The 22,692-nt window shown below is 42.2% G+C and overlaps 3 protein-coding genes across 7 annotated transcripts; all 3 read left to right on the forward strand.

Moving 5' to 3' along the window:
• The first annotated feature begins 673 nt into the window (after positions 1–673).
• On the forward strand, positions 674–8,696 carry LOC110977372 (ferroportin-like). Of its 3 annotated transcripts, none has more exons than XM_087148261.1 (9): positions 674–805; positions 1,511–1,752; positions 2,001–2,077; positions 2,408–2,567; positions 2,974–3,216; positions 4,489–4,701; positions 5,006–5,239; positions 5,378–6,130; positions 6,680–8,696. In XM_087148261.1, the coding sequence occupies exons 2-9, from the start codon at positions 1,524–1,526 to the stop codon at positions 7,012–7,014; spliced, it is 2,244 nt and encodes a 747-aa protein (XP_087004387.1). In that variant the 5' UTR covers positions 674–805; positions 1,511–1,523; the 3' UTR covers positions 7,015–8,696. The 3 variants fall into 3 exon arrangements, with proteins under 3 accessions (XP_087004387.1, XP_022087124.2, XP_087004388.1); XM_022231432.2 differs by having other exon boundaries at positions 5,054–5,239; XM_087148262.1 differs by having other exon boundaries at positions 1,516–1,752.
• Positions 8,697–8,920: 224 nt separating this feature from the next.
• On the forward strand, positions 8,921–15,557 carry LOC110974632 (ADP-ribosylation factor 1-like). The gene is made up of 5 exons (XM_087147825.1): positions 8,921–9,128; positions 9,828–10,112; positions 10,320–10,430; positions 11,131–11,255; positions 12,594–15,557. The coding sequence occupies exons 2-5, from the start codon at positions 9,968–9,970 to the stop codon at positions 12,756–12,758; spliced, it is 546 nt and encodes a 181-aa protein (XP_087003951.1). The 5' UTR covers positions 8,921–9,128; positions 9,828–9,967; the 3' UTR covers positions 12,759–15,557.
• Positions 15,558–16,261: 704 nt separating this feature from the next.
• Positions 16,262–22,615, forward strand: LOC147796264 (ADP-ribosylation factor 1). Of its 3 annotated transcripts, none has more exons than XM_087147824.1 (6): positions 16,262–16,440; positions 17,219–17,272; positions 17,307–17,487; positions 18,094–18,204; positions 19,250–19,374; positions 19,901–22,615. In XM_087147824.1, exons 3-6 carry the CDS (start codon positions 17,343–17,345, stop codon positions 20,063–20,065), a joined length of 546 nt encoding a protein of 181 aa, XP_087003950.1. In that variant the 5' UTR covers positions 16,262–16,440; positions 17,219–17,272; positions 17,307–17,342; the 3' UTR covers positions 20,066–22,615. The 3 variants fall into 3 exon arrangements, with proteins under 3 accessions (XP_087003950.1, XP_087003949.1, XP_087003948.1); XM_087147823.1 differs by having other exon boundaries at positions 16,262–16,428; XM_087147822.1 differs by having other exon boundaries at positions 16,262–16,428; positions 17,219–17,487.
• Positions 22,616–22,692: the final 77 nt, after the last annotated feature.

Raw genomic sequence — 22,692 nt, forward strand, 5'->3', positions numbered from 1 at the left:
CGAAAAGTTTTCCGAAAACACCTTTTGAACCATTAAAATCTATCCAGAGGAAGCCAAGACTGATCTTATTTTTTTCATCACAGTAGAAAGGTATTTCACACATTAGAAGTTGTTCAGGCAATGGTCCGTGGTTCAGGCATTCCCCCGGTGGAGGCCGTCTGGTCATGGGCTTGAGATCATTTATCTTTCTTTGTTGGGGGGGGGGGCTTGTGTTTATTACTCAACGAAATGACTTCCCAAGGTCTTGAGGACTGCATGTGAATTTTGGGTTTGAAAAGTATCACTGTTTGAAAAGGCTGTTTCGTCGTAGCTGCTGCTTCTTGATCGACCCTGGGGTTACACGTACACGTACATGCGTTTCTGTCTAATTTCCTTTTTTTCTGTGACAAATGTTGCCGTACGTGTGAGAATCTCCACAACAGATAACTTCATTCTTTATTAGACTAGTTTTCGAGTGTTTTATGATAAGCTGGCGATACCAGTGATGGACGAGATCCTGGCCTCCATAGGTCTTTCTGATGAAGTAATGAAAAATGTGACGCCCGTTGAAAAATGCGACGCCGGTCGAAAAATGCGACGCCCGGTCGAAAATGCGACGCCCGGTCGAAAAATGCGACGCCAGTTAACAAATGCGACCAGATGGCATATATGGAACACCATAATTCACGCATAGTCATGATCAAATGATGGTCAAACCATGGTCAAACAGATCTACTTTAACTTCCAAGATTTTTTGAATAAACGTAGGGTTTGCTTTATTCTGCATTGCCTGCAGACAAGGAGTTGTCCCTGGATAGACTTTGAGGTAGGGATCAAAATTGAGGGACGTCAGGAGTGATGTGGAGGAAGGGGAGTGAGGGATTAGAATTTAGAAAAGATGCGTTTGCCGAGGCCCCATTTGACCCCCAGACCTATAGGTGTACCCAAAAGCTAGGTATCCAACATACATGTACGTATGTCCAATATTGATAAGCGCGATACACGTATGTAACAGGATCAGGCTTAGGCCTGGATTACTTATTTCCCTTGCAGTAATGTCTGTGACCGTATCGTCATGATTGTACACACGGTATAGTCGCCTGGTCCCTAACTTAGTCGATCGGTTTTCAGAGTGACTTGAGTATTATATTACTATTATTAAGTAGTGGCCAAACGAGGGACGTGGGCATGACCAGTGGACGTTACTCATTAGGGCCTTGGCCTATAATATTAGCCATCAGAAAAATGCTGAGATTTTCTGATGGAAGTCAAATTTACTGTGGTTACCGTGGTAATACCATATATAATGCATGTAAGTCTCAGAATTTTTAAAACCCAGTCTTATGCACAAACCATGGGCATGATGGGGTTGTGCATAGGGTGAATAATTAATAAGTGATGTTAAGATATGGAACTCTTTCCCAGCAGACATGGCAGAATAGTAGGCCTTGAGGTGGCATGAGTACTATATTTGTAGCCATTTTGACCTGGCAACCGTGCATTCTGTCACCACTGGTCATTTTATGTTTAGCTTAGAGCTGCAGATGGCTGACCAGAAGAACGAGGCATTGTTGGAAGATGCTCAGTCTTCAGCGTCATCCCCAAACCATGCAGTGGTAGAGGATATTAACTTACGTGCAGTGGAAGGGCCTGACAGAATGGAAAGGGCAGGTGTCCAAGGTGACGAAGAGAGACAATCCAGCGATGTTGGAGGTGATACGACTGTAGCAGTACCCGACAATCATGACAATGATGCCTCCTCCCAACCGCAAGGTGATTATTATCTCTGAGCATGAGCGACTGAGGGCGCTATTTAACCCCTTCATGTTAAGTGATAGCACAGTATTCATGAACTCTGATACACCATTACAGTGTGTGCATGCAGCACCGTGATTGTATTGAGCCTTTTAGCTCTTTAATATAATCCTTAGTTTCATGTAGTGATTTCTAGCTTCACTTTTTCACAAAAATTCTGCCTTCCTCTGGGTTCGCATTTTTCCATGAATTTTGGTTTGTTTCAGGTCGTTACAGAACATTTGCTGCTTGGATCACCTCCAATGCATTTCTCATTTATTGCAGTCAGTTTTTCTCTGCTTGGGTAAGTTTTGTTCATCTTATACTTACATGTTTATGTTAATGCAGACAAAGCGGGAAGGAGGGAGTTGAACATGGCTTGCCTTCACTAAGCAAATTTTTTTTTCATGAAGTTTTCTTTTCCACATTTGTCTTAGGTGCTCTCGGTTTTGCTAGATTTTGCCACAACATGCTCCCTTTCATTCAGCAATGTTCTTCTCTTTGGCTGTGTTTTAAGGAGAGTGGTAGCAGAAGAAACTCTTTGGGGATCTTTGTCAGTGGTTGTGAGGTCAACAGTAAATTTCCGTTCTTCTGTCAAGCAACATCTCAGCATTCTGTTCATGTGTGTCTGTAGGGTGATCGTATGTGGACTTTTGCTGTTGCCCTGTACCTTGTTGAAATTGAAGAGAAGTCACTTCGCCTTACTGCCATCTTTGGTTTTGCCTTGACTGTATCAGTGCTTCTGTTCGGTGCACTTGTGGGACAATGGGTGGACAAAACTCCTCGTTTAAGCGGTAAGCTCTTTCGTTCATGTTTTTTTATGAATAAGTAAACCTTACATGATTCTATTGAACTGAATGGAATGAAGTCCACTCGAGTCGGGTCAAGTCATGTCAGGTTGAGCTGAACTTAGCTGAGTCAAGTGATGCCAAGCTGAGCTTAGTCAAGCCAAACAGTGGTGAGCCAGGCTGTGCTGAACCAAGTGTACCAAGCCGCTGCAGTACACAACAGGAGTCTATTGTCAATCTGAATCATGACTACTTCGCAGAGCCTAGTGATCCAGAACTCAGGTGTCATCATCAATGCCATCTTCCTGCTTCTCCTGCTGCACTACAAAACAGTGGGGAAGATTTCAAATCCAGCTTCAGGCACTCACATTTGTCTATTAAACTAGGAATCCATATTCATTTGGAATTGCAGCTGCCCGGAAGAGCCTAGTGATCCAGAACTCCGGTGTCATCATCAACGCCGTCTGCTTGCTGCTCCTGCTGCATTACAAGTCAGCCATCCTGGCAGTCGGAAGTGGCGCTCTATTCTTCTTCTGTCAGGTGATCATCATCGTCCTGGGCGTTGTGGCTAACCTGGCCAGCGTGGCCGAGAAGATCTGCATCCAGAAGGACTGGGTAGTTATACTAGCTGGTGATGACAGCGAGCGGCTAGCAGGTAAGATGACCTTGCTAACCTCAGGACCCACTGATAACCAACAAAAGTCCTGTAGCTCAGCTGGGGTATATTATGCCTAGCAGGTGTCCTACACGGACACTTTTCAGGCTCATAAATCAATAATTAACACCTTTTTTCAGGAATTCTTCAGAGCATACTCTGACTGAATTTTACCTAAGCTTTAATTGGTTAAAAATGCCATCCATGAAATTATTTCTGACATCTCCTCAACTTAACAAGCTAAACGCATCCCTGGACTATTTAATAAAAGGTATTGACTTTGTCTATCAAATTGAAAGGAAAGTTGTACCAGGTGGAGCAGGCAACTTGTTGATCCCTGTTAGCTTGCTTGTGGACGTACCTTTTCATTTGCTGGCATTCAAGTTGTTTAACCCTCCTATGCTGAAGTCACTCTTTGGGTCATTTGGTAAACACCTCAAAGAAGCACAGCTGTGTTGTGTTGTGCACTGCACCAACAGTCCCTCACAGAAATATCAGATTGCACTTTTGTGCTGCCCAACAACTGTGCTTCACTGTTTCATGTGCATAACTGTGCAGTAAACCAAATGCAGTGAAGAGGACTGCACAAAAGACCCTGGGTCATTTTGTGCTGGCAATCTACTGTGTACACACTGAACCTGTGCATGTTTGAGTTCCATATAGAAACTACATGCTCACCAGTGACTGTGGACACTCGTGCACATTTGTGCTGTAAAACCAAAGGAGGGTTAATGAACGCCTCCATTTGTAATTCATTTGTAATTCTTAACCCCTTCGGGCCAGGAAGCGGCTATAGCCGCCGTAACAATTGAGATCCTCAGCCCGCTTTTCAGCTATTTTTCTCGGCCCACGCTCAAGTGAACATGGTGAAAGAAGGCAGACCCTGGCTCTTGTATATATGGTAATTGGTCTTTGTGCGTAGCCCAGAAATGATAAGACCGAATTTGCATCATGATCACCAGCTTCACAATAGTCCCCACCTTGAAAAGAAGCCACGGGAATGTGGAAGGGTGAGTAGAGCCGCATGCCACCAAACAATCAGCCTTTTCACCGTGTAATTCAAAGCGTGCAGAGCACTCAGGGCCACAAACCGAGAATTTGTGATTTGGCAGTTGGCCTTCGTGGCCAAGCGAAGATGGAATTCTCGGAGTCGGCTTTCACAAAGAATTTCCCATCATCAAGGGGTTAAAGTAAAAAAGTAAACAGTTCCTTTATTTCTCTTTTCCTTCTTTGTTGCTATCTCCAACCTCGCCTCATCCTTCAACCACACAGAAATGAATGCTACTGTTCGTCGTATTGACTTGACTGTCAATATCCTGGCCCCAATTCTCGTGGGACAAATCATGACTTTTGCCTCCATGACGGTAGCTGGGATCTTCATTGCGGCCTGGAACCTTGGCTCCCTCATGCTGGAGTACTACCTCTTGGTACGGGTCTACAGGAGAGTCCCTAGACTTGCCATCAAGTTCCGCAAAAATAAAACAGGTGAGTTGCTGGTTTGACTTGGCTTTTCAATTTGAGTCACTTGAATTGGTTGTCTTGTGTTTAAACGATTAACCACCATCACACCCCTCTAGCAACCCCCTCATTTCAAAATGGTTTTTACTACCATCCTCTTTAATAACTTTTGCTACAACGGCAGGGTAGCATTACCTAAAGATCAGTGTGGTGGTGGTAATCTACTTGCTTTCACCACCTTGACCTGAGATCAGCATGAACCTTGTAGCCCACTCTTCCAATCTACCATCGGAGTTTAATCTCATTAAAGCCATTCTCTCAAATGCCACAGCCAATCTCGGCGTTAAGATGTGCCATTTTGTTGTCACTGATCGTTCAGAGACAGCTAAAGAACCAGAGAGTGCGACCACTGCATCAGAGGCCTCCATTGAGACTAACGAGGAGGGAGTGGCCAAGTACTCCACAGAGCATACACTGGAAGAACCACAAGAAGGCAGGCAGGATGCATCTGAAGACAAGCCTATAGCATATGCCACAGTCAGTGATGCTGGACAGATGGAAGTAGGTAAGTTGGAATGCCTCCAAAGAGATCAAAAGGGATGCGTAAGCTGAGTATTAAGGAGATATCTTTTGCTCTACGCTTTGACAGGTTCATGCAAATTTGTCAGCACAGCTTTGAAATATTTTTCCCATCACTTCGCAGCTTTTGAATCTGGAGGACCTGATGAAGCAACAGGGGATTGGAGAAGGTTGGAGAACGAATCGTCTGATTCACAACCTACTAACACTGAGGGGCAATCATCTCAGCCATCATCCAGGTTTGGAATATTCCGGCGTGTGGCCAACTGGTTCGTGTCTACCTACCAGGGCTGGCTGATTTACAAATCCTACAAAGTCTGTCTGGCGGGATTGGGGCTAGCGTTCCTCTACATGACGGTCATGGGGTTCGATTCCATCACCAATGGCTACGGCTACTCCGTGGGTCTGTCCGAGGTCATGCTGGGCGTGATTCGAGGCCTGGGGTCCATCGCAGGCATTGTGGGCACGTTTTTGTTCCCAAGGTTCCGGCAGAGGATTGGACTGACCCGAACAGGTCTCTACTCTCTCTCTATAGAAATTCTCTGCCTGACTCTCTGCGTCTTCTCCATCTGGGCTGCTGGCAGTCCTTTCGACCCTGACTACTTCTCAGGACAATCCAATCCACCAACAGCTGGACCTACCGATGATGTTTTTACTACCCAAAGTCCTTTTATTTTCACACCCACATTTTTACCTGCCATGGGAGATCAGCGAATAGTCAGTGCTGTGAGCAACATCGGCAATGACACAGGGGACAGCACTACACAGAATGTCATGATGGACAACACACCCCAGGCTACACCAGATGGTAGGGACAGGCCTTCAAGCTACTTGTCTGCAGTCCTGTTCTTCACAGGAATGGTAACTTCCAGAATAGGTAAGGCAAAGATCATTGGCTCTTAAGATGAAATGAAAAGGAAAAAAGGACAAATCAAATTGAAAGAATTCAATTTTGATCATTACACCTGGCAATTGGTAGTCTAAATCCTTCACTGTCTGTCAGACATTAGACATCAACGATAATGTGAGTGTAAAACTACTAAATCTTGTTACCGTCCATAAACCTGTAGCATGTGTGCATAAGCCAAACATGCCCGAGCCTGGGACTGAGTTGTGGTACTGAAGAGGTTTTGAACAGCAGTCATTCTTTGCACTATAGAGGGATTCCATGCCTGCTATCTTGCAGGCAAGCGCTTTTGTTCCACAGGGTATGCACAAAGGTGGTTTCCCCATTGAACAAAACAACTGCCCTGCAAGATGGCTACCACGCAAAGCCTCTGTTGTCACTGGACAGCATAATTATTTATCCTCACACTCCATGGAAACAAGCACAAAGTTAGCACCTTGCATTGGACAAAGTCCACCACCCCTTCTACATGCCGTAAAGTCAAGTTATCTTTACAAGCTGTGATATGACTCTCCTCAGGGCTGTGGATGTTTGACCTGGTGACCACGCAGCTCATCCAGGAGAACGTCCATGAGGATGAGCGTGGTGTCTTCAACGGGGTGCAGCGCTCCTTGGAGTGCTCCATGGATATGCTCCATTTCATCCTGGTCATCATCCTGCCAGCTCCAGAGACCTTTGGATATCTCATCATCCTGTCCTTCATCTTCATCTGCATCGGGGCCATTTTCTACTGCGTCTTCTCCTTCAAGGACAGAGGTCACCTCTTCCACCCGGAGAAGTTGACGGTGTGCCTCCAGAACGGCCAAACTGAGACGGATGTCCTTCGCCTTACAGAAAATGAATCCGAAGCTTGAAAAGCCTGGAAAGATCTCACGCTGAAATCATTTCAAAGAGGCCAGGATCCTTTGTTGTCTCTCATTGATTTCATGGCAGAAGTAAATGGTATTCCAGTAAACCAGGTTGAAAATTGTGGACTATAAAGCCATATTATATGATTTCCTCCCTTTCAACATAATTATTCAAAATCGGGCTAAAAATGCTAAGATATATGATTGGTCACAAATTCCAAAATATTCACGAGAGTAAACAGGTACTACTTTGTTGTGAAATTTCATTTCATTGCTGTATCCAGTCCCAAGATCTAAAAATGAAGAGGTAACTTCACTTTCAATTTCAAAAAAGGCTACACCATGAATGGAATCTCTAGTATTATACAACTATTGAGCACCTGATTGTGGGATGCGGGAACATCATCACTAAGTAAAATTGGGACGTTTCAATTTCATGAGCTGAAGCCGAGCGAAATGAAAAAACAACAGATTTTACTAGGTGCCAATTTTCCTCAAATCTTTTTTTATTTAAAGCCTGTTTGTTTTTTGTAACTGACATATTGAAATATGTGAAATGCATGCAAATGTCGGCGTATCTTTTGACATCGCTGCCATGATTATGTGGTTGTTGAGCAGCCCGAATCAGGTTTCAACCTTCTCCCCAGGTTTAGGTCTGTGGCATTCTGCTGTTCAAAATTCAGAGTAATTGAGGGTCCATTGCTCAAAAGCTGTGGGAACAAGGATGATTCTAACTGTTAAGTAATAATTCCCCAATCATTTGAATTTAATTAATCACAAATTGTAAAATTACTTATTAGTATAAATGGTATTTGAGTTGTAATGAACTTTTCTTTCATTGCATCTATTTTGATTCTCAGGTTCCTAAAAAAAGTTAATCACATCTAAGTTAAGTTAAAAGTTAATCAATTGTTATAGGACTGTGTTATGCAGTTACTGCAATCCCAATGTCCTAATTCCTTGAGTTTTTGTACATACCTTTGATTTAAATTTTCATAATGCTCAGGGGATTTTTAGGCATATTATGCTAATTTCAAGTTGAATATTTATCAGCAAATGGGTGATATCGTGTTAGCTTAGCCAGAAATTGCAGTCTTCAAAATTTGTAGAATTTGAGAATGTGGTCGGTGTTCTGTTTGATATTTTCACTGTTGCTAGTAGTGTAGGACAATCAGTCTGTGAGCTAATTTTCTGCTCTGTTTCTCATGATCCGTTTTGGGGGTTTATAAGTTAGTCCCTGAACTTGTTCAGAACTATCCTGTCTTGGAGGTCATTTGATGTCTTTGTTCATAGAAGATTGGAATGATTAAATGCATAAACAACTTTGATTAAGCAGAATATAAGCAAATGGCCTACAGGCAAGTAAAATTATCAAGTGAGATTTGCATGTTTGTAAATTTATGCAGCAATATTAAAATTCCAATGTCAGGTGCTTTTTATGTTTAATTCATACAGAATAAAGCTGTAATTGGTATGTGCACACATGCTCTGATTTAACAGCTGTAAGGTTATAATTTTATTGAGGTATACCAATTGTTTAAACCAAACGTTAGTTTGAAATCAGTAATGGTATTGGTGAATTGCAATCAAAAAATTGTTTGGAATTTTTGTAAATGCTCTTATTATTTTGGGATTGTATCAAGAAATTTATTTTTGTAATAAATACATCGTAATGTTGATGTGCATAACTGCTTTCATTTGTTAAAACTTTTATTTATAGTTATTAACAAAAAAGAAAAATGTGCGTCGCAGCGGGCGCTGTGGCAACTAGTCTTGCAAGTAATTATGCAAATATCCTGACGTCACTGTGACTCCTGTATAGCCAGCTAGCCACAACCGGCAAAAAAAAAACATGCATGTTTTTAAGGAGCGACAAATCCATGTCACATGGACGCTGATCCTGTACATGACTACTGGTAGCCGTAGCCAAGTAAGTTTGGCAACCCGACATGTTTTTTTTCCTCCACGTCGGCCATTTTAGTGCAGTGAGTACGAATCCGGTCCCTGCGTGTGGCATTACTGAATCACGTGAGGGTGGGTTCACTTTGCTGTTGTACTAAGATTTGATGGTTGGACATCGAGAAAAAAAGACTACGGTCAGTAGCACGGATCAAACCACGGTGAGTGTGTATGCATTCATGCGGTGAGAACTTTAGAATTAAACAATGTCAGAAAAGCCTGCTGAAAATAAGCTAACGCATGGCTTCAGTGATGGGGTTCGACCATATCGACTGGTTACTGCCCAAGTTGTAATTTGGGCATGTTGGGTGTATTTTTACCCTGCGGGGCCAGGGTCCAACGTCCGCCCTGCTCCGGCTCCTCCCACGCTCCTATCCGGGGAGGGGGGTGGACGTCGGACCCCACAGTTCTGGCATGTCTGGGGGTAGGGTGTATTTCGGATTTGGTATCCGGCCATATCCATCTATTTTAGGCCCCAACTTTACATGTCTCAATATTTTTATTCCCCATGCAGATCAGTCATGTCAGTGGCATAGCTAGGATTTACTAGTGGGGGAGGGGGCACCAGCATCTTATGGGGGGCACCAGCTTTCAATGGTGTGGTTTTTTGGGTGGCTAGTTTTTGTTAGCTTTGTTCAATATCCATTCATCCAATTTTTTTTTTCAGTGGGGGGGGGGGCACTTGGAGGGGGCCACCAGGTTGATTGGACAGGATGGTGGGGTATTCTGCAATTGAGCTGAAAAAGAGAAAACAGTCTGCCAGTTTCAATAGCTCAATTTAAATTTAAATTCTCCCAAATCTATGAAATGGATTCTGCATTTTAACTCGTTTCCATGCCAACATTTGCTTCTCCTTAAAGGTAACCCACTGGGCTGTTCAGCCTGATTCATAACACACGACCAAATGCTGTACGTGTAACCTTGCCGGTAACCTGCTTGTACTGCACTGTGCCATTTGTCGTCTACGCACCACCCTTTTGGTAAAGAGACAACTGTTACTATGGGTGCATTTGCAAGTATATTTAAGAACCTTTTTGGCAAGAAGGAGATGAGAATCCTAATGGTTGGACTGGATGCCGCTGGAAAGACCACCATTTTGTACAAACTCAAGCTGGGAGAGATTGTCACAACCATTCCGACAATTGGTGAGTTGTAGTGTAAATTTATTCGTCTGTGTTGCTGACGCAGTGGTTTTGAATGTTAATGATGTTAAATTTCAGTCATATACAAGTAGTGGGGAATGTTGTCAGGATTTCATGCCGTCTAAAAATTGGATAAACACTAAGGAATTTATGTCAAGCTCTGTGCTTTCATCAACGTGTGGTTTTTGGTTTTTGTTTTCTTTTTTATAGGATTCAACGTAGAAACAGTTGAATACAAGAACATCAGCTTCACAGTCTGGGACGTTGGTGGTCAGGACAAAATCAGGCCTCTGTGGCGACACTACTTCCAGAACACACAAGGTGAGTCCAATACTTTTGTTTATGCATATGCCTTTCTCCTACTTAAAGATGATAGAAATCCTCATTGAATTGGTCCTTATATTTAATTACACTGCGGCATAAAGGATCTTGAACTGTTGACAGTAATTTAGTTCTTCAGGCTCACTCTTTTAGTGCTGAGTCAATTCGAATAATTCACTATTCAAATATTTGACCTTCAACTTGATCGGATATCGGGTTGCACTGACCGGTAGATTGTTGATGAACAAACCATATACAAAATCAGTTGCAATAACACACACAATTGGACATTATGATCAATATAATAGCTTCTCACATCTAGGACTATCTCCAGCCATGATAGCAAAATTGAAGAGATGAACAAGACTTCTTGAACTGTTGAAAATTTCTATTCCTTTTAAATTGTTTAATGAATAATTTATTTTTTAAATCGTTGTAAGATTTCTGACGCTTTTCATTTGAATCTGCTTGAAACAAGCCTTCATAGTGCAAGTTTTCTCATTTAAAACAAAAGAAAATGTTTCCTTCCTTTTCATGAATTTCGCGTTCAAATATTCAAATTCGAAAAATAAGATTCAAATATTCGACATTAATCGATCGAATATTGGGTTATTTGGATATTCGACACAGCCCTACATTCTTTTCATACTCCCTCAGTCTCTAGACAGAGATTAAGTGGTTGTCTCCTTTGTCTCTGCAGGCTTAATATTTGTGGTTGACAGCAACGACAGAGAGCGAATAGGTGAAGCTAGAGAGGAGCTCTTCAGAATGCTGAATGAAGACGAACTGAGGGAATCCCATCTTCTGGTGTTTGCAAACAAACAGGTCAGATATTCTTGCTGCCGAAAATGACTCCTAGTAAATATAAGGCCCAGAAAAAAAGTCTGCTCCCTTTTTCCTGATCGACACTAATTTTTTGTCACAACCCTGAAAAAATTTTTCATCAAGTTAAAATTGATAAATGAAAAAAGTGGACCCCCATATTTTTCTGGCCAACCGATCCTTTTTTTGAGAGGCATCCAATCAGAATTAGAACTTTTTGGGACCTAAGCACAGTGTGCCAGCTGGTAACCATGGTAATCGCTAAGCACGAGGTTTGCTTGGTCCAATGCTATGGCTTCTGATGGAGGAAAATCCAAACATCAGTACATCACCATCAACATTCCAATATCCATAGGTGGGATCCATCACCACCCATGGCTTCCACATTCCTTCATCCTCTCACCACCGCAGCCACCACCATACTCCCCATGGCCCACCATCCTGTTCTTTCCCTCGTTTTTCTGCCTGGTCCTCCTATCCCACTTCCTTTCACCCTGCGTGAGACTCTCAGTGGTTCTGTGATTCCTTGCACGTAATTGTTCCCCTGTCAATCTGGGGAAAAGTCTGCTCCAGTTGAAACATCAGCCACACAAACTTTGAAGATTTTCTTATTTTCTCCAAGCAGTTAACAGCAAATATTATGTTCCATATTCCCAGTGTCTGCTCGAAATAAAAAGTGAAGTCTTGCTGAACACGCGTGCAGTGCATGTTTTTTACTCTTGGAAAAACAATCAGTTCATGTCGGGATTATGACAGAAGAAAGTTGGACAAACTTCTGGTGTCTCTGTTAAGATTTACTTGTCCTTGTGAACTCAAGGAAATGTATATTTGGAAGTGGGCACTGCTTGGAAAGTGATGTTAATCATTGGGCAGGTTTGATCAAGGACCATACTGAACCATAGTTTGACTAACTCTGATCGAATGCACGATAGTTGACCTAGTCTAGTCAACTATTTGTGACCAGCCTATCAAGGTTAGTCACATCGTTGGCTGCCATAAATCATTTGAATAGCACAGTGCAGAGAGGACCAGTGATAAGAAAAATGCCGGAAAAACAGTACGTCGCTAGAGAACAACCATTTTCACTTTTATTTTTGCTACTTTGCCCTTTCTGCGGCTACCTTTTCCCCCTTTTGGCCTAATGACCTGACAACAGTTGACTAGGGTCGTTTGCACTTCAACTTCACTGCACATATGCTAGGTACGTCACGAACCACTCACTAGTTAACTAGGGGTCCTTGATCAAACTTGTCCATGGATGTACACATCCTACATGCACTTCCTTCACCGTTTGCGAAAACAATGTTGAAGGGGCTGGGTCTGGTTTTGAAACCCTCTCAGGATCTTCCCAATGCAATGAACGCAGCTGAAGTCACCGAAAAGCTGGGCCTGCACAGTCTGCGAGGGCGAATGTGGTTCATCCAGGCAACGTGTGCCACCAGTGGAGACGGTCTGTACGAGGGCCTTGACTGGCTGTCTTCTCATTTGAAAAACTCCTCCAAGTAAAGGGAATAAGATATAGGTTGAAAAAAAAAGGTGAGGAGAATAGGGGGACACCTTTGTAGGAGCGGGAGGATAGGGGACACCTTTGTGGGAGTGGGAGGATAGGGGACACCTTTGTAGGAGTGGGAGGATAGGGGACACCTTTGTAGGAGTGGGAGGATAGGGGACACCTTTGTAGGAGCGGGAGGATAGGGGACACCTTTGTAGGAGCGGGAGGATAGGGGACACCTTTGTAGGAGGTGGATAAGACCGTTTTCTTTCCGTATGTTTTTAGGGAGAAATGAGAAGATTTAATAAAGTGTATATTTCCCCAGTTTCATGCCAACTTATATTTGTACCAAACTGCACGAGTAGATAGCTGTGAAGAAAGTCTTTAACGGTAGGGGAAGGGGTGAACATGGAAAAGGCAAGGTCACCAGTCTAGTATCTGTTATGCAGTGACAGGTCCATCAGATGGTGTCCACTAAAACTTTTCTGTTGATACAGGCTTTGTTGATTTAGAGCAGTGCTGTGGTTGGCGGTACGTGTACCTTTAAGTCACTTTAATGCATGGTAATGTGTACTTAAATGGAAATTGGGTCACGATTGGGTTCATTTATAGTCACTGAATCAGTGATACTTTTGTTTACAAAGTAACGTCATTTGGGTGGTTGGCCTTCAAATTCAGAACACAGAATTTCTGTTCATTGATGAGAGGAGGGTTTTGGGTGGTACAGTCTCAGGGCCAGTCTGGCTTGTGTCCCCGCTTGTCTTTTTGTAAAAAGAGATAATTTTGTCAATTTTTCTGTTTTGGAGAAGGGGTGTATGATGTATTTTTTTTTTATTGTTTTTGTGAAAAACATCTTTGTATTAAATATTCACAGTGTTGTACATTGGGGGTTACTGCTTGTACTTCGGTGCCTTTCCTTTTTTTTTTTTGGCGAAACAGTAAATTAATTGTTCCATTTATGTGTTTGCTTTTTTGCGCCTGTTGCCACCCTTAATATAATCAAGACCTGCCGCTGACTGGTACGTAAAAGAGGTAAATGGCAGATAGAGTAACACCTTTCTTTTACCTTGATAACGCGTTGTTGCTCTGTTCCATGTTTCAGTTTACGTTTTTGTTGTAATGTCTCTGCAGTTAGAAGGGAAGATTTTTAGTGTAGTTAAGCTTGATGCAGCAAAGGCTGTTGAATAAATAAGCAATCATTTTGAACCTTTCTCTCTGAATGCTGGTATTTCGTCAGGACATAAGGATGGATTTTCTCCTATCTTTAAACCTGCAAATTTGCTTGTGAAAGTCACTTGTACTTGTACAGTAATGAAGCATATACTTACCACTTTGCAAGGTCAACCATGCAGTTATCTTTGTAATATTTACAAATGTACTGAAACAAGTCATATAAAGTCACAAAATGTTGCACGGGAGATCATAAAGATTTATCCGGCTAATGTAACTAACGTGTGAAAGCCATTGGAATGTGTAGCCCTGATAATGTAATGTGGTGTGCTTGTGAGCGCCTTTGCCCCCCCCAAGAGAGTATTGCGTAATAATGTAAGTCATCGGTACCAGACTTAGTTCCAGCAAAGACCAGAGCCAAGGCCACGTCCAAATGAATGGGCTGCAGCCAGAGGCGGCCCATTCATTTACGTTATATGTGTGAAGCCGCTAAGTTGTGGCTTCCATACATATGCGTGTTATTTCTTGCCGTAGCAAAAACCTCCTGTGTGTTTTATCAAGCTGTTTGCCGTTCTTGCACCCAAAATACGTGGTTGTAAACTATGAGTATTTGAAATAGATGTACTTGGACGTTATCAACTTCATATTGTGGACTGTACATCATCCAGCCATACACGTGCCTACAATATAAATAAAGGTGTAACACTCATTGTAACCTAATCAGAAACTATGTACATGTACAAATAGTAGATAGCATAGAATGATTCGTGCTTTATATCCTGTCTGGCTCATTGCATTGTCGAATACTTGAAGACCTGCTCACGGAGCAAATTGCCTGTGAAGGGTACCTTGAAGGCAGGTCTTTTAACTTGGTATCCCGCTGTCAACTGTACATTGCTGAATGCACTTGCAAAGAATTGTACTGGATTATAAGCCAAAGAAGCCCGCGCTTGTGACAGAAAAGTGAAGAAATGGTTTGCATCTGTATGGTAAGACAGTAACATAGGAATGTTTTGGAACTGTCTAAATCTCCAACAATACCAATAGTTGTCAGATTGTTTAACTTGGGAACATGAGAGATCTCGTGTGCCATTGGACTCAGCAGTGGGGATATGCCCATGTTCCAGTGGAACTTGGAGAATTTCAATTTCTGAGGCCTTCCTGTAGTTTGTCTCATTGAGTTTTCTCGGAAGAGGAGTTTCATGGTCATCAGGTCTTCTGTTTGGAAGTGACCGCAAGTAAATAACACCATAGCCTATATAAACAGGAAAGAAAAAGTGATTTTAACTGTTTGGATATCCAGCTAAGAACGTTTGCAAGTAGAGTAGATTTGGGCCGATGAAAGGTGGATTTTTTGTGGTTTTTTTTTACAGGATTGGCATTTTGTGTGCAATGCTCATGGGCTCAACTTGTTGTATGTTTCCCGTGATTCCATGCTGTCATACGAACAGCCTTGCCCATTTCCACCGATATTAAAATTTAATATTGTGTCACAACTGGTTTTATGATAAGTTTCGGGGACAGCCCAAATTTAACTGGTGAACATTTTTAAGTGGTTTATTTCTGTTCAGTGTATTTACGACCAACTTTGTCAGATCATTTTGGAAATAGATACAGTAATGAATGATACACAGAAAATGAAAGTTTTTGTTTTGTGTTATTTCTCTGTTGTCGGCTTGAATAAAGAGGGTAAACAGATCATAATGAGGTATATGGGACTTTTATCAGTGAGTTAAAAAAAGAACACGCCCCTGATCATGGAGGAAGGTACGTGCCCAGCTTCCTCCGTGCTCTGAAGCCCTTCCCACGTGTGTTTGTTGGCTTTCTTTTGTTGGCAAATTGTAGATACTGGGATTGGGCTTTAGAATTTCAGTTGAAATCTAACCGAAGACAATTTGAGTGAGGAAACATTTTCATTACATGAATATTTCTGTCGGACATTGGAATATTGCCTTCACGATTTTCAAAGGTTCAAACGAGCAAGTCATCAAGTTGTGGAGAGGTGTGACCTATGGGGCCGTTTTCCAATACTCGACTTCGGCTGCGTCTAAGGCTTCAACTTTTTTTTTTTACTAGCTGACTTTGAATCTGAAAGCTCAGTAATCAGTCTAATAGCGCCACAGAACATCAAATAAGATGCAAGAAAGCCAAAAATTACAGTAATCCAATGTAATTTAAACGCTTCAGGCCCAAAATCGGGGATAGGTTTTGGGAACGAAGCCTCCGACGGAGACGAAGTTGAGTATTGGAAAACGGCCCTAGTCGCGTTACGTTTCCGGTCAACTTGATGCTCGACTTTATGCATAATGCACGTTTTATCTTCACGTGATTGGCTAGGCTTGACATCGTGACGTCACTGAATGACGTGTGCCGCACCGTTTGTGAGCAACGATTTTTTCTTCCACGTTGAAGATTTGGTGTTGGCGTGCTGTGCATTTTGGCCAGAAATTTACTCACAGACATATTCTGTGTTTCTCTGACTACTGGGGACCATAGCTGTAGTTCGTGATATAGGTAAGTGTGAATGTAAGTGCTCTGAATGAGTGTTTTTCCCTGAAAATGTTGACGAATTATCGTCGGTTCGTATCACTTCGCCCCAAGCTCGCCACGGCAGTTCTTGTACATGTGCAATGTACATGTATGATATGCATTTTTCGTGGTGTGGTTTCGCCCCCATTAAACTCGTTCGTTTCGAAATGGTGAAACTGAAAGATGGCCGCCGTAGATGTAACTCGAAATCGTCATGATACTGTGCGTACAGCCGTAGCCCCACTAGTGTGGCACAGACTCTCACTCCGGATCCATCTTTAGCTACACATCCGTATGCACAATTTCGTGTCGGCGTATTGAACATTTTCGGCGCACCCACTTATCATCGTGATTCGTGGGCGCAATTTCTTTTGCACACGAACATGATTCTTGACTTTTCCGCTTTCTTAAAACCATTTATTGAATTATTTCACTCACGTTAGTGAGGTATTTTCCAGTTTTTTTTTGCCTTTATCCATTCAATCTAATGGGCTCGCTCTTGTCGCCATCTTTAAAATAAGATCGTTGAACAATACGTCACTTGACCCCTCATCGTCTCGACGGCTGTTCTATGTCAAGACATGTTATAAACGAACTGAGCGATAAGATACTACACGTACCAATGGGCTCTTCCAAAACTTTGGCAGCAGTTTAGATGTCAGTTGATCACTTGTACGACTTCTTAATATTGCACCCTGTTTCAGCTATCAGAAAAGGAAACACTGTGTTCAAATTTAATTATTTACTTTTTTCCTTGCCCCCGTTCCCTTCAAAGGTAGTCCAAGATTGACCATTTAGTACACGGACCCAGTTAACCAACGAACCCACTGTACACGTGTACTGCTGTACTGATCGTCCTTAACGTGCCACCTGTTTCTTAAAAGAGAGGAGCTGTCACCATGGGAGCATTTGCAAGTTTATTTAAGGGCCTTTTTGGCAAGAAGGAGATGAGAATCCTAATGGTTGGACTGGATGCCGCTGGAAAGACCACCATTTTGTACAAACTCAAGCTGGGAGAGATTGTCACAACCATTCCGACCATTGGTGAGTAGATGTCATCAGCTACTTCTGTTCCTCTAGATTTGACTGTGAACACGTATTTGATGGAACGCTTATGTTATCAGGGCATAGTAGATTTGTTACGCCCCAACTACAGCATCAGTCCCAACTATAGTTGGGCTGGCCCAACCACAGCACAGTGTGTCCATATGTGCCAAAGCATACGCCAAAGTCATTTTGTTTCCATCAGCAACTCGTGCTTGCTGAAATGAGGGTTTTTATGAAGTGTTGTATTTTAGATGAATTCTGTCCAGTCAAGTTTATGCAGCTCACATAAACTTGGAATTAGGTTGAGAAAATCTCCACAGAGATTGACCAACGATAGTTGGGCCAGCCCAACTGCAGCACTACAGTTGGGACTGTCTCAACTATAGTTGGGACACTACGCTATAGTTGGGCCGTAACATAGTCACTAACCACAGTTCATCACAGATTTCCAGTGAGATGTGCAATATTAACTATCTGCATGTGTAACAGTGTACATGTGATTGTATATTGCTTAATTTACATGTATATGTTTTCCAAAGCTACGCCTTGCTGTCCAGCGGTATTTCATTAATGTTTGAAAAACTTCATTATTTCTTTTCACAGGATTCAACGTAGAAACAGTTGAATACAAGAACATCAGCTTCACAGTCTGGGACGTTGGTGGTCAGGACAAAATCCGGCCTCTATGGCGACACTACTTCCAGAACACACAAGGTGAGTTGGTAATTGTTGTGTGCATTACTGCGTGTCTGCTTAACCCTAACCCTCCTCAATCCTCCAAAATCCTTCGGGCGGTTTTGGGGGATTTTGGAGGATTGAGGGTGAATGGCAAAAGTGCATGGCTGATTGCAAAGGATTATGAGTAAAGGATGTGGGTTAGACCTTGTTTTGTTCGTGCTCAGTCATGCATAAAATCAACTTAATATTTCTCTTGAATCAACCACACTGCTCAAGAATGCCATTCGCACTGCCTCAATATAATGACTGGAATCGCCGGAGGATTTTGATGGAATGAGGCAGTAGGCACACCTCCAAGTAACATGTTCAAGAAATTTTGGAGGATTGAGGAAGAATCAATTTTGTTCACTTCCTAATTGGAGGATTCTGGAGGATTGAGGAAGGTTCCTAGCAAAAAGGGCCTAGGGGGGTTAGAGTTCAAAGTTTTACAGTCACTGCTTCCTTTGACCACTTGGCCTACAATCACTTCACCCATTTGCCACTGTGCCTATAATCAATTCTCCCTCTACCACGCCCATCTAACACTTCGCCCACACACCCCTTTGCTCATCTGTTACTTTCCCCCTCTGCCACGCCCATGTACCACTTTGCCCAGGTGCCACTTTCTGTCACTTTCCCCCTGTGCCACGCCCATCCACTACTTTGCCCACAAGGCACTTTGTCCATCTGTCACTCCCCTCCAAGCCACACCCATCTGCCACTCCCCCTTCTGCTAGAGTGGCATCCAAACACATTGCTCATGTCATGTATCAGAAATGAATAAGATTTTTTTTAACAATCAATAACTTGTATAGTAAGGAGGTCAATATCTGGACATCACTTGATACACTGTGCTCAGACCCTCTGAAACTGGTTAGAAAAAGTTACAGTTTCTCCTAAAAGTATGATTTGTACTAAAAACTACAATTTCTACTAAAAGCCTTTTTCCTGTTAGCTTTTGGAAATGCCAGTCCAGGGTAACCTGTTTTTCTTACAGGGTTAATTTTTGTGGTCCAGGGTAACCTTTTTTTTTTTCTTACAGGGTTAATATTTGTGGTCGACAGCAACGACAGAGAAAGAGCAAATGAGGCTAGAGAAGAGCTGAACAGAATGCTCCAAGAAGACGAGTTGAGAGATGCAGTTCTTCTAGTGTTTGCAAACAAGCAGGTACAGTGTTCATGCTGTGTTACTTCCCAGTTACTTGTATGTATGTAAATTCAAGAGATGATGAATTTGAATTTTTTGAGGAGTTGAAATTCTGTTGCACATTTTGCGTACATGTACATCAATGTAACTATCAGATTTGGTTTCAGAAATTCGCTTGAATGTTTGTTGCGTTGGGTCAAATTAAACGACATACCTCATTTTTCTGAGAACGTTATAAATCTAGCCTTGCTTGACTAGTTTGTCTTACAAGTAAAGTTCATTCACATACATTGTGTGTGCATTCCTTTTGAATATTGGGGAAAAATCACTAAATATTACTATATCACTGAAAAACAAAATCTTACTGTTCCGTCACCTTGTTTAGCATCCCTCATGTAGAGTTCTCCACATGATTGTTCCAGATCATAGTGGGCATTACTGATAGCTCTGGATTTGTGGCTTTGTCTTCCTGTGCAAGCGTCACTTTTAATCAATGAAAGATTTGACTCGGTCATTCTGCACTTCATTCCCCCCCGTTATTTTCTAGGACCTTCCCAATGCAATGAACGCGGCAGAGGTCACCGACAAGCTGGGCCTCCACAAGCTACGCAGCCGCTCCTGGTACATCCAGGCCACGTGCGCCACCAGTGGAGATGGTCTGTACGAGGGCCTGGACTGGCTGTCACAAGAACTCAAAAAAGGGGGAAAATAAGCACACGCCTGATCTGGACGTTTTGATGTGTGTAGATAAATCATTTCATGTGGGGATTCTTGTCTTTTGGGGGGGTTCACTGATAAATTTTTCTTTCCTTTTTTCCAGGGGGGGGGTTTCGTGGGTGAGGTAGTTGGAGATGGGTTTAGGAAGTGAAATGGCTATTTCTAAGGAAATAAGTTTTCATCGACATATGTTATCCATAGTTGCAACATTTAGGAGTTGTAAAGATATTACACTGTAATCTTTGTTTTTTCTTAAGAAGGCATGCAGAAACAGCATGCAATCTCCAGCCCATGACCCAAGTCAGTGAACAAAGCAATGAGGAAAGCAAATTGATCTCTGATAATCTCTCTCAGACCTGTGGGCAATTTCAAGGACCCAATGCTTGTATGCACATGTCCACGTATGCCTAGAGCAGGCCTCAATCACTCAAGCATCTGGATAAGAAGCACAGTGTTCCGCTGCCACCTGTATGTCGTACCCATGTTAAGCAGCCATTTTCTTTAACGAAAAGTTGTTTGAGTATATATAAACGCACCTGTAATGGTTGTGGGTATATCTAAAGCTTAGTGATCTATGAAAAATTTAATACTGTATTAATTATGTCTTTAAAAAGAAACAAGGCTGACTCAACTAGAGCTCTTTGGGTTAGTAGGATGCACAAACTCCCCAGTCATATCAGATTCAAAGCTTTGTAGTCCTTCCCTGGAATCCATTGCTTGACCTTTGTTCTTTCCATTTTGAGAGCATACCCGGCTACATCGTGCCAATAAGAGGATGCTGATAGCTGACGTCCCAAGATAGTGACGTCAGTGTGGGACACTGACATCTTCCATGACAACAGGGACACAATCCATGAGTTGTTGCAGTGGGGTTGCCACGTATGCTGCAACTCGCACTGTCCGATGGCACGTGCATGTCGACTGTGCAGTGCCAGAGGTCATGCATTGCCTGTAAACAGGGACCATACAGAAACTAAAAGAGGTTGGGACACCAATCCTTGCTCGTGGGAAAAGTATTTTGTTACACATGAAAGAGTTGATCTGCAGTTGGGATGTTCATAACTTTGTGATTGCCCTAAAAAAAAATAAATCTATGGAACTTCGGAATATCACGCATTTGTATGCAGTGACTTCAAACCAGTCCCCGCTGTTCCATTTGGTATTTGGTCCTCTGACAAGACATTCTGGTTTCAACTTTTCAGTTGACTCTTCTGTATGTAGTAGTTATTCGAGACTTGTGAGTCAACAAAATTCCTCGGAGAAAAAAGAGCAGAGTCATGTAATCTGATTTTTATAATGGAATACAGTAATATATATATGTACAAACTACCAGTGGTCGCAGTGTTTTTTGGAACAAATGGCCCAACTTTAAAAAGCAAGCACGTGTGATCTGAAGAACCAGTTAAAAAGCATTTGTAGTAAGCAGGAAAAACCTTGAGGGTTGGTAAACAGTGTAGAGGTGTTTCAACTTTCGTTGGTGTATTTTTTTTTCTGAGGACTGGCATTGAATGTGGACTTTGCCCACGTCGTGTTTGCCACTTTGCACTGTCTCACATGGCTTATCTTAACCACGCAATTGCCTGTAATATGTAGAAATGTAGCAGTTTCATTCTAACCGGAAATCATTTAACCAATAAGCGTAGTATCCTCTATTGTAACAGGCAATTCATTGTAATAACTGATTCTATAAAATACAGGCCGTTTTGTCAAATGTGCAAATTCTTACCATCTTGTGATCTTTCTAAAGTGTGCATGTATATTTTCCAACTCCGTTGCCGGTGAGTATAGCAGCCTGAATGTTTCTCCCAGTTTAGTTTTGGCAGTGTCTGAAGTATTTGGAGAGGAAATTTTGGAAAGCATGGGACCAGGAAGTACTGCAGTTGCGACATGTCAAAAAAACCACTGGGGAAAATTTGCACGAATTTTTAAGCGGACTGAATTCAGTGGTATCATATTGTGTGAGGTCCGTTATATTTAAAGGAACTAGTTAAACCTGAGATGCCCCTGTGAACTTTTGCCAAGAAATCCTGGTTGCTTTCTTCCTTGCATTACCACGGCAGTGAAAAAAAGGCAAAAGTTCCTTTTTTGAGAGATGCGGCATGCACTACACTGTTCTACACATCTTTGTACATGTACTTGATCTTTATAGATTTGGACCTGCTGTTGTGATTTTTCTTTAGTGTTCATGTTAACTGTGCAGAAGTTATTTCACGTCAGAGAAGTGGAGATCCCAATAATACAGCAGCACGCCAGCCGATCTGCGGTTTGTTGTAACTGATTAAAGTGCACTTTATGGTTGGCAAGACCTGGACACAAAGGTCAGTTATTGTAAGCTAGACAAACCACATCGTAAGGTTTAATCTTGTGTTGGGAAGACGACAGTACGCTTTCTCTGTACTGATGAAAAATGTGAAATGATTTCCAAGCAGGTTTCTTTTAATGTATTGTTATTGGTGTCTGTATTTTCAGTTATGTACATGTACAATTAGCATAGTATTGCAAACTGTGTGAATAAACCTCCAATTTGCAGATGAGATCGAACAAATAGAGAGCCCCCGTCTTGTGTTTATTTTTAAATTCAGATTTGTCTGGTTTTATTGAACGAAAATTGCCTTGGATAAC

Source organism: Acanthaster planci, linkage group LG17 (genome assembly GCF_054643075.1).
Source record: "Acanthaster planci isolate LZ-2023a linkage group LG17, COTS_SCS, whole genome shotgun sequence".
NCBI classification, from domain to species: Eukaryota; Metazoa; Echinodermata; class Asteroidea; order Valvatida; family Acanthasteridae; genus Acanthaster; species Acanthaster planci.

What these genes read in the sequence shown, in the direction of transcription:
- LOC110977372 (XM_087148261.1), top strand. Translation starts at nt 1,524, where the DNA reads ATGGCTGACCAGAAGAACGAGGCATTGTTGGAAGATGCTCAGTCTTCA. An exon ending in GTTCCGCAAAAATAAAACAG is followed by an intron (nt 4,702 to 5,005) that starts GTGAGTTGCTGG and finishes CAAATGCCACAG; the next exon opens with CCAATCTCGGCGTTAAGATG. An exon ending in AATGGTAACTTCCAGAATAG is followed by an intron (nt 6,131 to 6,679) that starts GTAAGGCAAAGA and finishes GACTCTCCTCAG; the next exon opens with GGCTGTGGATGTTTGACCTG.
- LOC110974632 (XM_087147825.1), top strand. Translation starts at nt 9,968, where the DNA reads ATGGGTGCATTTGCAAGTATATTTAAGAACCTTTTTGGCAAGAAGGAG. An exon ending in CACAACCATTCCGACAATTG is followed by an intron (nt 10,113 to 10,319) that starts GTGAGTTGTAGT and finishes TCTTTTTTATAG; the next exon opens with GATTCAACGTAGAAACAGTT. An exon ending in TGGTGTTTGCAAACAAACAG is followed by an intron (nt 11,256 to 12,593) that starts GTCAGATATTCT and finishes AAACCCTCTCAG; the next exon opens with GATCTTCCCAATGCAATGAA.
- LOC147796264 (XM_087147824.1), top strand. Translation starts at nt 17,343, where the DNA reads ATGGGAGCATTTGCAAGTTTATTTAAGGGCCTTTTTGGCAAGAAGGAG. An exon ending in CTACTTCCAGAACACACAAG is followed by an intron (nt 18,205 to 19,249) that starts GTGAGTTGGTAA and finishes TTTTTCTTACAG; the next exon opens with GGTTAATATTTGTGGTCGAC. An exon ending in TAGTGTTTGCAAACAAGCAG is followed by an intron (nt 19,375 to 19,900) that starts GTACAGTGTTCA and finishes GTTATTTTCTAG; the next exon opens with GACCTTCCCAATGCAATGAA.